This window comes from Aegilops tauschii, chromosome 6 (genome assembly GCF_002575655.3).
Source record: "Aegilops tauschii subsp. strangulata cultivar AL8/78 chromosome 6, Aet v6.0, whole genome shotgun sequence".
NCBI lineage: Eukaryota > Viridiplantae > Streptophyta > Magnoliopsida > Poales > Poaceae > Aegilops > Aegilops tauschii.
In genome coordinates, this window is record NC_053040.3 from 315,188,408 (window position 1) to 315,203,529 (window position 15,122).

The window sequence follows — 15,122 nt, forward strand, 5'->3', positions numbered from 1 at the left end:
GCCCCCGACTGTTACTTTATGGCGGAGCGACAGGGCAGGTTGAGACCACCTAGGAGAGGGGTGGGCCTGGCCCTGGTCGGCGTTCGCGGATACTTAACACGCTTAACGAGATCTTGGTATTTGATCTGAGTCTGGCCATTTGGTCTATACGCACTAACCAGCTACGCGGGAACAGTTATGGGCACTCGACGTCGTGGTATCAGCCGAAGTTCTTCTTGACGTCAGCGACGGAGCGGCGCGCGCCGGATTGGACTGGAACGCCTGCTAGGCTAGGTCTGCTTCCGGCCGCCCTCGCAACGTGCAGGTGTGCAATGGGCGATGGGCCCAGACCCCTGCGTGCATAGGATTTAGACCGGCGTGCTAACCTCTCGGTTGAGCCTAGGTGGGGCTGCGACATGTTGATCTTCCGAGGCCGGGCATGACCCAGAAAAGTGTGTCCGGCCGAATGGGATCGAGCGTGTTGGGTTATGTGGTGCACCCCTGCAGGGAAGTTTATCTATTCGAATAGCCGTGTCCCTCGGTAAAAGGACGACCCGGAGTTGTACCTTGACCTTATGACAACTAGAGCCGGATACTTAATAAAACACACCCTTCCAAGTGCCAGATACAACCCGGTGATCGCTCTGTAACAGGGCGACGAGGAGGGGATCGCCGGGTAGGATTATGCTATGCGATGCTACTTGGAGGACTTCAATCTACTCTCTTCTACATGCTGCAAGATGGAGATGGCCAGGAGCGTAGTCTTCGACAGGATTAGCTATCCCCCTCTTATTCTGGCATTCTGCAGTTCAGTCCACCGATATGACCCTTTACACATATACCCATGCATATGTAGTGTAGCTCCTTGCTTGCGAGTACTTTGGATGAGTACTCACGGTTGCTTTTCTCCCTCTTTTCCCCCTTTCCATTCTACCTGGTTGTCTCAACCAGATGTTGGAGTCCAGGAGCTAGAGATCCCGAGGATGATTCTACATGGAGTTCGGCTTCGAGGAGTAGTTAGGAGGTCCCAGGCAGGAGGCCTTGCCTTTTCGATCGTTGCTACTTTTGTGCTAGCCTTCTTAAGGCAAACTTGTTTAACTTATGTCTGTTCTCAGATATTGTTTCTTCCGCTAACTCGTCTATGATCGAGCACTTGTATTTGAGCCCTCGAGGCCCCTGGCTTGTATTATGATGCTTGTATGACTTATTTATTTTGTAGAGTTGTGTTGTGATATCTTCCCGTGAGTCCCTGATCTTGATTGTACACATTTGCGTGCATGATTAGTGTACGGTCAAATCGGGGGCGTCACACTGCACGTCTAACCCTAGAGGGCAGACAACCTTCTTTGCTTCGTACGTACTCTCGGGCAATTTGTTGTCCTTTGGAAGCATCTTCTTTAACACTATCAGCAACTTTCAAAATCGCTTGTCAGATACACCATTCTCTGCCTTCCATTGTAGCAATTCCAGTGTGGTGCCCAGCTTTTTCTTGTCAGCTTCGCAATTCGGGTACAAAAATTTCTTGTGATCCTCTAACATGCGCTGCAACTTCTTCTTCTCCTTTTCACTTGCGCAGTTTCTCTTTGCATCGGCAATGGCCCGACCTAGATCATCAGCGGGCTCATCTGATGCCTCTTCTTCAGCTTCTTCCCTCATTGCCGGCTCAGCTTCTTCCCCCATTGTTGTACCATCGTATTCAGGGAACCCATGGCCAGGATAGCTGTCGTCGTCCTCTTCTTCTTCATTGTCTTCCATCATAACCCCTCTTTCTCCGTGCTTGGTCCAAACATTATAGTGGGGCATGAAACCAGACTCAAACAAGTAGACGTGAATGGCTCTTGACTTAGAGTAATTGGTATCATTCTTACAGCCGGCACATGGACAAGGCATAAAACCATTCGCCCGCTTGTTTGCCTTAGCCGCAAGCAGAAAAGTATGCAGACCATTAACGAACTGGGGAGAGCATTGTTCATCGTACATCCATTGCCGGCTCATCTTTATTACACAGCACCGAATAGACCAAATTAATACAAGTTCATACAACACTTATTCTCATAAATCAAACATACAAATAACTCTCTAGCTAAAGCATTTAAATGCAACAACAAATGCGATCAAAATCGCAACTAAGGTAACATTGATCCAACAGCATAATGATACCAAGCCTCACTATCAAAGGCATATTTTCTAATCTTTCTAATCTTCAAGCGCATTTTCTCCATCTTGATCTTGTGATCATCGACGACATCGGCAACATGCAACTCCAATTCCATCTTCTCCCCCTAAATTCTTTTCAATTTTTCTTTCAAATACATGTTTTCTCTTTCAACTAAATTTAACCTCTCGACAATAGGGTCGGTTGGAATTTGCGGTTCACATACCTCCTAGATAAAAAATATCTATGTCAACTTGATGGCTTAATTTGTCATAAACACGAAATGCAACAAATTGTTATAAAAGAGAATATACCACATCCGAATCATAACCCGGACGAGGGCCGACGGGGACGGATATCAAAACCATGGCACTATGTAGAACAAACAACGTACGGGTAAGATAATTATACGAGTAACTATATATCTAAATCACACAAACCTGAATTTTTTATATAAAAAGATAAGAACAAGAGGCTCACCACAAGGTGGTGCCGGTGACGGGATGGTGCGGGTGATCGACAGTGGTTAGGACGGAGATGGGAAGGAACTAAGTAAACCACACCTACATATGCAAACTAAGTGTTATTTTGGCCTCAAATTGCATATAAATCAAATACTACCACATATAATTCCTCCCAAAATAAAACCCACAAATCACTATATTATAGAGCATTGCAAGAGCTAATCTAGCAATGAGAGATGAAAGGAAAAAGTTGCTAACCTTTGTGATCACTTGGATGGATGGGGTGCCTTCAAATCTTCACAAATTTTGGCAAAAATGGAGTGTGAGCTCGAGAGGAAGAGGAAGAAAGCAGAGGAGAGGGGGGAAACAGAGCGCTTCGGCTCGGGCTGGACGAAGCACTATATATAGTGTGACCTTTAGTACCGGTTGGTTATATGAACCGGGACTAAAGGTTCGTCTCTAGTCCCGATTCGTGGCATGAACCGGTACTAAAGGTTCTGGCCGGGCCACAGCCTGCCACCACCTCATTAGTACCTGCCATCACCATCACCGTCACCACGCCGTCGCGTTGACGAAACTCTCCCTCGACACTTTGCTGGATCAAGAGCACTCTCCCCCTCTCGTTGCTATGCATCTACTAGATAGATCTTGAGTGGTCGTAGGAAATTTTTCGAAATTGCATGCTACGTTCCCCAACAACCTCACCACCCAACCATTCCATACCCATTAAACTTTGCTAGTCTTGATACCCATGGTAATGGGATTGCTAAGTCCTTGTGGCTCACAGATTACTACCACAACAGTTGCAGGTACAGGTAATGCGATGATCTGACGTGAGAGCGATGCTTGCTTGTTTTTTAGTTCTTCTTTTGCTTCTTCTTCTTCGGTCAAGGGTTAGGTTCCTGGTCGGCATGGCTAGCAGTGTGGATGTCGTTCGTGTTTTTCATTTGTTTTCATCCGTAGTCGGATGTTGCTCTTCTGTATGGTGTTTGATATGTATTGATGTATTCATGTGGCGAGTGTATGCCTCTGCATGTACCCCCATGTGTTGTACATGGTACGATGTAATGATATCCACCTTGCAAAGCATCTTCAACATGCGCTTTTATCCTTGGTGGGACCTCCGAGTTCCTCTAGGATAGGATCGCATATTGGGCGTGACAATACTCGTCGTCCGACGAACCATCTGAATCCATCATTTTCCCTACAAAACAATCACAATAAACTAGTCGGACAGTGTGTCAACACATGGAGGGCAAGGTGTCGTCCGAGAGTAGTCGGAGCGTACCGAGGCGGCGTACGGGTCGGCGACCGTGACCATGCGGGCGAGAATGGAGGGGAGTAGTGTTTTGGTGGTGTTGTTGGCGCTACGGGCTCAGTACGGCGGCGGAGCAAGGGTGGCGGAAGAGCAAGGTCGGTCGAACGAGGGAGAAGAGATGAGAGAAAAAAGGTCGAGTCGGCAAGGTCGGGGTGCGATTTGTGGTAGGATCGGGATGTCTGATCTGACATGACGAACTGCTTCAACACCTCAGCTGACATGGCAGCTGCAACGTCTCCTTACTGACCCGCTCCGTCATCTGGGCTAGACCGGGGACTTTGCTATTTCTTCATCAACATACTCCGGTGACTTCGGCATCACCAGCCGACCAGCTTCGTCACGTTAGCTGGACCGGGGGCTTTGCCTCGGTGAGCCCACCTTTGCCAGCATCGCCATGCCGTCGCTTTATCGCCCGTCAGGCAATGGGTGTGCGGATCAAGTCCCTATTTTGGGAGTAACCTTTCTTCAGATTGCTACAACACATAAACCAGGTGCTATTAATCATAGTATTTTTTTCTTGCTTGGGTTTATTTTTCCCAAGGAATTATTACTCTGGTTTGTTTCATCATCTGTACACAGGTCTATCAAATGGTGGCCGCATTAACAACGGTCGCGTGGTGGTTCAGTCAGTTTTCGTATACAGTTCGGCGAATGCCGCATCCGGAACTCAGACCGGCCTGCGAATTCAGGCTTGGCCACGCCTTCACCACGTCACGCCGACGCCCTGCATCGACATGACTTCGGCGCCAGGCCACATCTCTTTCAATAAATTATTTTTGCGAAAAGCAATTATCCTTTTTGGACCGCACTATTTTATGTGTGTAGGTGATCGACTTCGACTGCGTCATGGTGTCACTTTGGCAAGCCGACGTCATTGTCCCAATCGGCTCGCGTGATCACCTTGTTGGTCGAATCGCCATACCGACATGTTCGGTTGCCTCGGTGACTTCGGCATCGCTGAGAGAGCTCTACCTCATCGAGTGTTCGGCACACGGGCCATATTTCTTTTATTACTCACTTTGCGTAAATTGTTAATTATGCAACAATTTTTTATTATTATTCCTATTATCTTCGCTTGCACTATTTTCTGTGCACAGGTAAAGGATCTGGGTCGGGCAGCGTTGTCACCTCGGCGTACCGACGTACCATGTCACCTCGGCTGGAGCGAGGGCTTCGTCATTACTTCATTAAGCCACGCCGGGGACTGCGGCGTCACACTGTCGGCCTGCATTGGTTGTGCTATGTCGCCACTTCGGAGTGCCGAGCTCTTCGCTCCGCCACCTCGGGATCGGCTTGGGGGCGGGGACCTTGTCCCACCATAAGCTCGGGCCGTGCATCGACACCGAGCACATTAACCAACTAAGTCGCTTCCATGCTTAAATACCTTCAATTTTAAATTTCATTCGGTTCGACCAAGCATTATGCTTTTTTGACAAAAAGTCATTTGCGAAAAACTTTCTTTGTCAAAACCTTGTTTGTTGCAAGCAAATTCAAATACACTGTTTACTTGAGGGGCTTCCTTTATGAAGCCTTTCCTCTTGCATATGATTATACTTGTATCACTTCGTTCCTTGTTCGTGTATTACGCCACAATATGCACCATGTTGACTTCAGTGTTCCGCAAGCTGGGTTGCCTGGATCCTGTGCTTACCCCTACGTTGCCGATTGTTCGGCTAGGGAGTAAAGGGAGCACCTCTACGATTGTCACGATCGGGTCATCCGAGCTTGGACCTCAGACTGGGTGAAGCCGAAAGCTAGCGCTCTTATTGTTTTTAATCATGGTTGGCACACAACGGAACTCATGAGTACAAAAATCTATTGCACAAGTCTCATAGTAACAACGAGCAACCGAAGAAAGGTATCGGTGGAGGTACTATTTTCTTCGAAGATGCTTCTTACACTTCGTCAGTAATATAGCATAAGTTCCCTGAGCGCGCTTTGTCTGTTACAGCCTTATGGCCTGATTGCCTGGTTATCGGAAACACCGTCGATATTCTCGATAGGAGGAGTACATAACACTTTTCGGCCCTTGGCCGAAGAGGGAGAAGCCGACGGTCGGTTAAGACGCGTTTAAAGTTCGGGTGAACACAGATATGATATAAGTACTTCAATACATACAATCATTATACATAAAATTCTTTTACCCAAGTCACTTGGGGGCTCTTAAATTAGTATGGGCTGTTTTTCTTCTTAGTCATTGCAAAGTCTTTTTCTATCACTGCTTTCTCGACGCAAATGTGTGGTCAATAGCCGGATAGCCTTGCTTCTCTCTAAAGCCGCTCGAGTTTAGTTTGCTAAAGTAGCCTCGGAGAAGCACTCCGCCTTCGAGATAAGGAGGTTGAAGCCGTCGGCTGACCCGCTTGAAGTCTTGAGATCGGATGTGTCATATTAATGCACGACAGAAACACAACAATTTTAAGACCAATTTTCGGATTGGCACCGAACACTTGATCTAGTTCGGACGTCAAGTTTTTAATGAAGTTTTTTTTTTGGTTTTCCAAGCCTATGGCACTTCTAAACTATTTGTGTGTTTCCAGCATAAGTCTCGCAGTGCAATGCCGGACACCTTTAGAGATTCGGCAAAAACATTCTCGGATATTGCTATATATGCATTGGTTTTGAATAGTGTCTTCGGTCAATAGTTGGGTTGCCCGGCTCCTGTGCTTGCCTCCTACGTTCCGCTTTGTTCGGCTAGGTGTGCAAAGGGAGAACCACTGCGATTGTGCTTCCAGCTCGCATGGTTAAGCACCTCAGTGGAGAAAGCCGAAAACTGACCGTCACAATAAGCGTAAACTGTTCAGCGATCCGATGACTATGTGAAATGACGTGTCGTTCATAACATTGGCCGAAGTGTTTACAGCTTGACCTCGGATGTCGCCAAACACTAACTGGGGGCTCATAGCTAGCTTCCCCAGTTTAAAGCTCCTATGACTAAGTGAAAGTTATAAAGCCCGCATATCTGATTGCCTCATTTCCGCTAACACAACCGCCTTCGGGCACCGAGACGTCGGCTAGGGGTTGTCTTGTTATTGCGGAGACACCCTGTGTAGTATCTACAAAGGGGTAGTAGCCGACGATGGGCCACTTTCAACTGATAAACGATCGCAACGGAGTCAAAATAAACATATCATCGTCATTTGTATTTAATATACAAGGGTTGCCTTCCGTAATCATTGTTATAAAGCCATAAATATGCATCAATTTGACTTAAGATTTTTGCCAAGTTGGGTTGCCTGGCTCCTGTGCTTACCCCTACATTCCCGATTGTTCGGCTAGGCGATAAAGGGAGCACCTCTGTGATTGTTACTACCGGGTCATCCGAGTTAGTACCTCAGACTGGGTGAAGCCGAAAGCTAGCAATCTTAAAGCATCACATTGGTCGGCAGCGACGGAAATAAAAAAAATTGGTTCATTAATACCATAGAGTTCGGGAACTTTCCCCGAACTAAATCCTCAATATTTTCCTCCCACATTGATTGTAGGTGAGTTTTCATGATCATGATAAGCATGACGACCCAAAGAAAGGAACCGATGGCGGGACTATTTTCTTTGGAAGATGTTTCTTACGTTAAAACGTAATATAACATATTTCTCCGTGTACCTTTGTTTATAAAACAGTATGACCAGATTGCCTTGTTTGCCGTAAAACTTTACCCTTGTAAAGGCTTTATAAAGTAGGACAAATACTCCCCAGCTACTGGCCGAGGAGGTCGAAGCCGATGGTCGGTCAACAAAGTTTTGTACAATACGGTTCTGAGCATTAATGATGTAAAGTACTTGGATACATAGAATCATTACACATAAAAATTGCGAGTAAAATCCATTTACTGCAATCCATCTTTTAAACCCCTTGGGGCCTACCTTGGCGAGCTCGGATTTCGACAAGCTCTAAGCTCTTTTAAGAGATCTTTATTCTCTTTCCGAGAAGTTTGTGTTAAACACAACACAATTTTCTGTCAAACGGATATCGATCCTTAATTCGGCCACCCGTGCCCACATTAAGGCTCGGGGGCTACTGGGCTTTGCGCTCATTATTTACAAATATTAAAGGGGCATATCGATCCCTGATCTAGTGTTGCCACCCGACCAGTGGCTCGGGGGCTACTGCATTGCCTATTCAATGCAGAAAATTCAAAGTGCTCAGTGTTCGGCATAAACCGAACTATGGACAAGTGCGTCTTCGGACGACAATAAGTACCATATGGGACTTATCCGGCATCAAACTGATATATCACGGCGACTTCTCACGACCCTTTCTCAGGGGCCCGTCCGCTGATCACTATTACCTCTAATATATTACACTGCGTTCTATTCCTATGTATGCTGCCGAGCTAGGAGTTGATCCTCAGGCCGATTCCACGACCTGAGTCTCGGAAGCTACTAGGATCAATGGTTTCATATTTTCCTTCAGGTGCATCTCGGATTTTAGGCCGACAGACACCTTGAGGGCTACTGCCAATACATCTTGTCAGCAAATAAATCTATACGCATCGCAAATAAAATCCACAAACAATCAGCCCATGACCGAGGTGTTGAGCCACCTCGGAAGCAGTTCGGCATATAGCTCGGATGCGAGTGGTTGGCTCCTTAGAGGGCATTTCCAGCATTAAGCGCAGCTAAAACTTTTTTGAGCCAAGGTGATCTATGACACCTCGGATATAGTCTGGCGTTGGAGCTTGGACACAGTCCGGCGTTGGAGCTCGGATACATTCCGGCATTGGAGCTCGGAAGCGGTCCGGCGTTGGTGCTCGGCTGCAAAAGATGCCTCGAATACAGTCCGGCGTTGGAGCTCGGACACAAGAGGACACTGCCACCCGGGAACAACTTCAAACCCGAGGTATGGCATAAAAATAACTAGGCATTGATAAAGGCCGATAACTCAAAGGGGCTCCTCAGATACCCGACGTGTAAACTCTTCGGATTTACTTCGGCGATCCTCAAGATCGAAGATGGGAAGATTTGTTGAACCAGTTTTCAAGACCGACGACCGAAGACGAAGAACAGTTCGGAAGAATCGAGGAGCGTCCCCAACTTGAAGACTGGTTCAGGGGGCTACTGGCGGTGTCCTGGACTAGGGGGTACTCACCACGTCGTCTCCCGATCAGTTAGATTGGGCCGAGGACCCCCATGGCCGTATACTCATGGGTCAGTTCGGACAGCCGATGACATACATGAGGAAGATTCCACAAGACTTGGTGATCAAGATAAGGACTCCTCTCCACCGGCGTATTCGACTAGGACTCTTGTTATTCTAGGCCTCCGGTACATTATATAAACTGAGGCCAAGCTAGTCGATAGATCATTATGACATTACTCATCATACCTCTAGGGTTTATGCCACAACATATGATCTCGAGGTAGATCAACTCTTGTAATCTCTATATTCATCAAGAGGGTATTACCTTCATAGAGAGGGCCCGAACCTGGGTAAATATTGTGTCCCCTGTCTCCTGTTACCCATCGATCCATGATCCACAGCTTGGGACCCCCTACCCGAGATCTACCGGTTTTGACACCGACATTGGTCAGCCCGGGCGTATAGGACCGGTATAAGGCTTCCATCTCGGTTAGTTTTTTTTTTACCGGCCATTGATCGGACTGTCAGCCCTGGTGTATAGGGGAGGTCTGGGGAGCCCGGCCGTAGATGCTCTAAGGGAGAAGCTCCATACAGGTAATGAAGATAGGTAGAGATAGCAACCGTGTAGCACATGGATTAGCAAAGCTCTCAAAAATCAGCGGAAGGGATGTGTTTTTGGCAAAACCCTCTCCCCTTCAAACGGGGCCTTAGTTGTTTTCGTGCAAAAATACTGTAATGACTTGGTCAACAATTTGGAATGATAAGCTACATATCTTTCCCTAAAAAAAACAATCTCCTTCTAACACACACAGTCTTCACAGATGCTCCTCCTGAATTCCGAACCACTTCCGCACACTCGCAGGAGTTGGGTGCTGAACACGTTACTGCTTACTTGCAAGGTTTCCCTTGGATCACGAGGTGTCCCGACTCTTTCCTTCATCTGCAGCTCTTGCCCCGACCATTCACTTAGCCAACAAACATAGGGAGCTAGTCTACGTACGACGAGGGAGCAAAGATTGATGTGTGCAATGCAAACAACTTCCACACACCCGTACTCACGCTGGACACAAGTTTTGCAGTCAGTAGGTACGACCACAAGGAGGTTAATTTTATGCCACCTTGGCCTATGCCTTACGTTTCAAGGTAAAGCATGCCATGAGAATTTGCATTAGATGTGCCGACTCTGGAGCACGCAAGAAAAACGAACTCTGAAGCAAAATGCTCAACCACCGGCTGCTGCTGCTCCACCAGACAGCTGCAAGCCTGCATCTCTAGCAGCGTATGCTGCCGATCTTCGTCAGTGGCAGCAGAGCTCTAGTCCTAGGTTCTGCTAACTAACGGTCAGACTGCATTAAAAAAAGACATGATTGGTCGTGTTGTGTATGTGTCTAGCTAGTTCATCTTTATTACGTATCGAAGAAAAAGCAAACAGGTGATATTAAACATGTGGAGACAGCCAAACAAAATTAAATGGACTAGTGGGACAGTAGAGAAATATCCAAACAAGATCTCCTGTTTATTATGCATTTCTCCCCACCTTTATGTCTCTCCCCACATTTGTATTCCTTGCAGAGATGGGCAAAGGCGAATCCAGTCTTATCCCGCCGTTCACTTCTTTTTTCGAATCGGACGATATCATCTACTCATGAATTTGATTCACGATTTTGGCTGGGTCGACGATTTTCATTGAGATGTTCAATTTTAGTTTTGGACTAGGCTACTTAATTTTTGAGTTCTCTCACAATTTTAACTAGATCAACAATTTTGATTGAGGTTTTAATTTTCAATTTGGTTCATGAGTTCAACTGAGTAAACAATTTCTCAAATTAATCGGTAGCAACCAACCTACAAAAACATATATGTCCTTCACAACCTTTCATCACTTGGCAAAAAGAAGAAACACCACCATGCCACTCTCTCACATATATAAGTTGATTAGCAGATAACACAGAACCAAACATTCAAAAAAGATCCATCAAAATACAACATTGTAAAAAAAAAAACATACTCCATCTCCCCACCGCGTCAAACAAAAATTATGAGATCCTAACAACACCCCTTCAAAAAAATCAATAAAATGGCTGCATGCATCTCCCAGATGCAGAGGCTGGGGGCCATCCTCCTTTTCTAAAAAAAACACCCCTTCTAGTTAGTATGATTTAGTATGACCTCCTAAGATCTCCTAATCACTTATTAATCAGTAGTGAAGAGATCTACGCTCACATCTTCACAAACATTAACCCACAAACATCACGAAAATCAGAGAAAGTTGTATTTATTCTACTTTTTTTCTAGCACGGCACGGTCTAAAATGCAGTGGCCAAATATTGACGTATAAAGTGCCTTTTTTAGGTTAACACAGTACAATTGCAGATGCTCACATACACTCATTTTTATGAGCGCACGCACGCACACATTATCCTTATAAGCACCTTTAAGATACTAAGCTGGCACAATATTTTGATATTAACGTAATCACCACAGACGTCTTGTAGACGAGAATATTTACTTTCATTGAACGAACATCGTGGAAAATCCTGAAATAAATAAAAAAATGCGAGCACCGGTGTTAAAGCCTAAGACATATTAGTAACCATCTGACCTACATTCGGTTTGTATTGTATGGAGGGTCAATTTTCGCTTGTAACCATTGAAATCGCAAAGAATTGACAACAAAGGTGTCTGTCGATAATGACAACACTCCACTCATATATACTCATTTTGGAATTGGAAATACAAGTTTAGTGACAGTTGAATCTTCTCTGGTCTACAGCATGTTTCTCCGTCAAAACCTCTATCACTACCTGTTCCCCTCTTGTCTTATACTAGTACTAAGACTACCCACGGTGGGAGTAACATAGATAGTAACATCACGCATATCTACGTTAAATAGATGATGTGGCATGCAATAAATGAAGAAAGAGATGAAAGTGGTAACATAGCTAGTTACTATTAGTATGAGTAACATCACACATATCAAGACAAGATGTGTCTACAACCTAATAAATAAAGTGCTCATATTACCACACATATGTTACTCCCCACTATAGAGGTAGTAACATAGACTAGTAACATGGGCATGTTACTAGTCCATGTTATTATCCATTGTGGCTAGTCTAAAAGAAAAGTTGTGACTATTCCTCGCACAAGAGTCAGATGATCGGCGGTGGCGGCGTCTCCCACACATCGAACACATTCTTCTCGTTATGCAGGGCGAAAAGACGGTCGCCCCCAATGGAGAAGTCGCAGATGGCGCCGCCGTCGCTCCCGCGCAGCGTTGAGGTCAGTGCATGGTCGGGGCCAGTGAATACCGAGATGGCGTCGTTCGTCGACGCGAAGAGCTGGCCGGCGTGCGTGGCGAGCTTGGGATAGCACGTCTCCTCGGCGTGCACCTTCTTCCTGCTCATCAGCTTGCTCCGTGATCTCCACCGCACGCCGCCGGCGCTGCTCCGGAGGTCGAGGAACCCGAGGTCGTCGTACTGGTTGATGACGCAGATCGACCTCCCGTCCTCCATTGCGATGGCGTGGACCGCGTGCTTGTCCTCGAGCGACGCCGGCGTGCCGACGTCGCACCACGACCAGACGACGTTCTTGTCCCGGAAATCCAGCAGGCTGATGAAAGAAGAATCCGCCCGCGGAAACATGGTGGCCGCCATGAGCGTTTTGGTGCCGTCCAGCCACTGGAGCTTATCGGCGTCCCCGAGGGCGCAGCCGGGCGGCTCGTAGAAGAAACCCGTCTGCTCGCCGGTGGTGCCGTCCCATACACCAATGCCATACTCGTTGAGCCGGCCCTTGCAGCTCGCAAAGATGCTGCACTCCTGGTCGAAGGCCAGTGCCCCGGGGGTGAAGGACCTGACCTGACGATCGTGCGCGACGCGGAAGCGGTGGCGCATCTCGCCGGTGAGCGCCGAGAAGGCGGCCACGCCGCCGTCCCGCCTGCCGGGCCGCTCGCGCGCGGCGACGAGGAGCGTGGAGGCGTCGAGGTAGGCCGCGTCGTTGACCGGCGCGTGGTCGAGGTAGACCGGCCGGCGCTCCTCGAGCATCCAGTTGTAGACGCGCACGGCGCCGCCGTGCGCGACGCAGCAGCCTCCGTCGGGCGCCGGGCGGACGGCCGTGCCGTCCCCCGGGGCTCTGCCCGGCACGGACGCGGCCAGGCGGAGGCGGTCGCCGTCGAAGTCGTCCCAGCGCGCGGCGCGGACGCGGTCGAGGAGGCCGTAGTAGAGCGCCTCGCGGCAGAGCACGGCGTCGGGGATGTGGGGCGGCACGTGGAGGCCGCCCGTGCGGAGCAGGTCGAGCAGCACCGCGAAGCAGGCCGGGTCGCGGTCGATGAAGTAGTCGGCCTCGTCGCCCGCGGCCGCGGCGTTCCAGGAGGCGTCCAGCATGGCGCCGAGCATGGTGTCCCGCCCCGCGGCGGCGAGCGTGGTGGCCGTGGTCTGGAACACCCGTCCGCCGACGTTCAAGCGCACGCGGCCGCGGCCGCGGCCACCCGGCGCTGGCGTGCACATAGTCGGCCGCGCGTACTGGGGGTGCGTCGACGGTCGTCCTTTTGGTTTGTTGGGCGAGCGTTGGAATGACCGGGTCGATAGTTTGGCCGCAGCGGCCTTTTATGGGGCGGAGAAATGGTCGGGCTCGCTCGGGCTCAGGTGGCGACGGTAGCGAGGATTCGGTCGCGCGGGACGTCAGCGCGGCTGTTCCTTGGACGCAACAAGGATCGGCGTTCGGGTTTGGGGATCGGGTGCCGTGGTCTTGTAGTGGGGCGGCGCGAGGGGATTTGTTTACGGAGTGGGTTTTGGGTGCGTGGTGGCTCTGCCTTGTCTTCTCGTGATCGTGAGTGCGGCGCGCGGAACGGGGAACCGAGCTCTGTCCCAAGCACCCATTCCCTCGGGGTGCTGACTGTAGTGGATTAGAAAGTTCCGTGGGTCGGGTGGACTTAACTGGTACACTCAGCAGGCCGAGAGCAACTTCACTGCTCGTTGCGGTGAAGATCATGAACCACTTTTTTTTTTGCGAGTGAAGATCATGAACCACTTACCAGAAGCACTACCGATTGCTTACTCCAATGAAGCTTCGAACCGTCCGCAAGTGTTTGAACCGTGCGTATTTGCCATCTGTCGTGGGTCTGTATATGTTAAGGCTGTTTGAACGTGTTTTTTTTTCGCAAACCAAAAACAAATTAGAGGGCTTTGCATATGTCCGGATCACTGCCACACCCGCTTTTGACTGCCCTGTCCCGCCCAAAAATCCTCCCTTGCCGGCGCCCTTTCCCGCCCGAAGTTAGCTACCCATATTCATGGCGCTTTAGAGCGGCCACTCCGCATTGACGTCAGACCAGAACGGGCGTGACATCTCGCTGGCGCTGGCATTGAAGCGGCTCGCAGGCCGAGGGCGTCGCGACTGCGCATGTCTTCTTTCCACACTGAAATTGCATCCGTCTACCCGCCTACCTCCATTAAACCAGCGCGTGTGCCGAGAAAGCTACTTCGGCACCCCAAGCGCCACACGTCTGTTCTTGTGCCGGTCGGCATTAAACACCTCTCTGTTTGGCTTCTCGCATCCGCCCGCTATATAAACCTGACTAGGTGCCAGGCAAAAACCGCACCTCGCCTTCGCTCTCCATTTCCTCCTTGCACCACACCCGCCATGGCCACCGGCTCCAAAGTCTTGTGGGACGGCCTCTCTGGCAAGTACAAGAAGGAGCTCTCCGACATTGCAATGGCCTGGGTTGCCTGGTGAGCCAGCCGGATATAGGTTGGCTTGCCGGCAAGTCCGAAGTAGGCATCACCGCCATGGACAGGTCGTCCTCGCCCGTCCAGGCTGGCCAACACCGTCTCCCGACAAATCTGTCGCAAGCAATGGTGGCAACGCGTCCGTCAGGCGGAGAAAGAAGCCATGTTCGTGGATGTTGAAGCGGCAAAGGGATTTGACTAGAGCATCGACGACGACGTCGCTGCTATTTGTAATAGTTGTTGGATTTCTCTGAAGAGTGAGGGTGATGTACTATAGTAGCAGATAGTATTTCTCTCACTTACGAACCAAGGTTATCAAGTCAGAAGGAAACGGCACCCAGACAACGTTAGCAGTACATGCACACACAAAGCAAAGCAAAGCAAAGCAAATGCTTGCACCCAA

General features: G+C 48.9%; 1 protein-coding gene across 1 annotated transcript; it reads right to left on the reverse strand.

The window, feature by feature from the left end:
- Positions 1-11,707: 11,707 nt before the first annotated feature.
- LOC109741631 (BTB/POZ domain-containing protein At2g24240-like) lies at positions 11,708-13,587 on the reverse strand. The gene has a single exon (XM_020300705.4). It carries the CDS (start codon positions 13,496-13,498, stop codon positions 12,146-12,148), a length of 1,353 nt encoding a protein of 450 aa, XP_020156294.1. The 5' UTR covers positions 13,499-13,587; the 3' UTR covers positions 11,708-12,145.
- Between the last annotated feature and the right edge of the window lie 1,535 nt (positions 13,588-15,122).

Coding starts and splice junctions, on each gene's coding strand:
- LOC109741631 (XM_020300705.4), bottom strand. CDS start 13,498: ATGTGCACGCCAGCGCCGGGTGGCCGCGGCCGCGGCCGCGTGCGCTTG.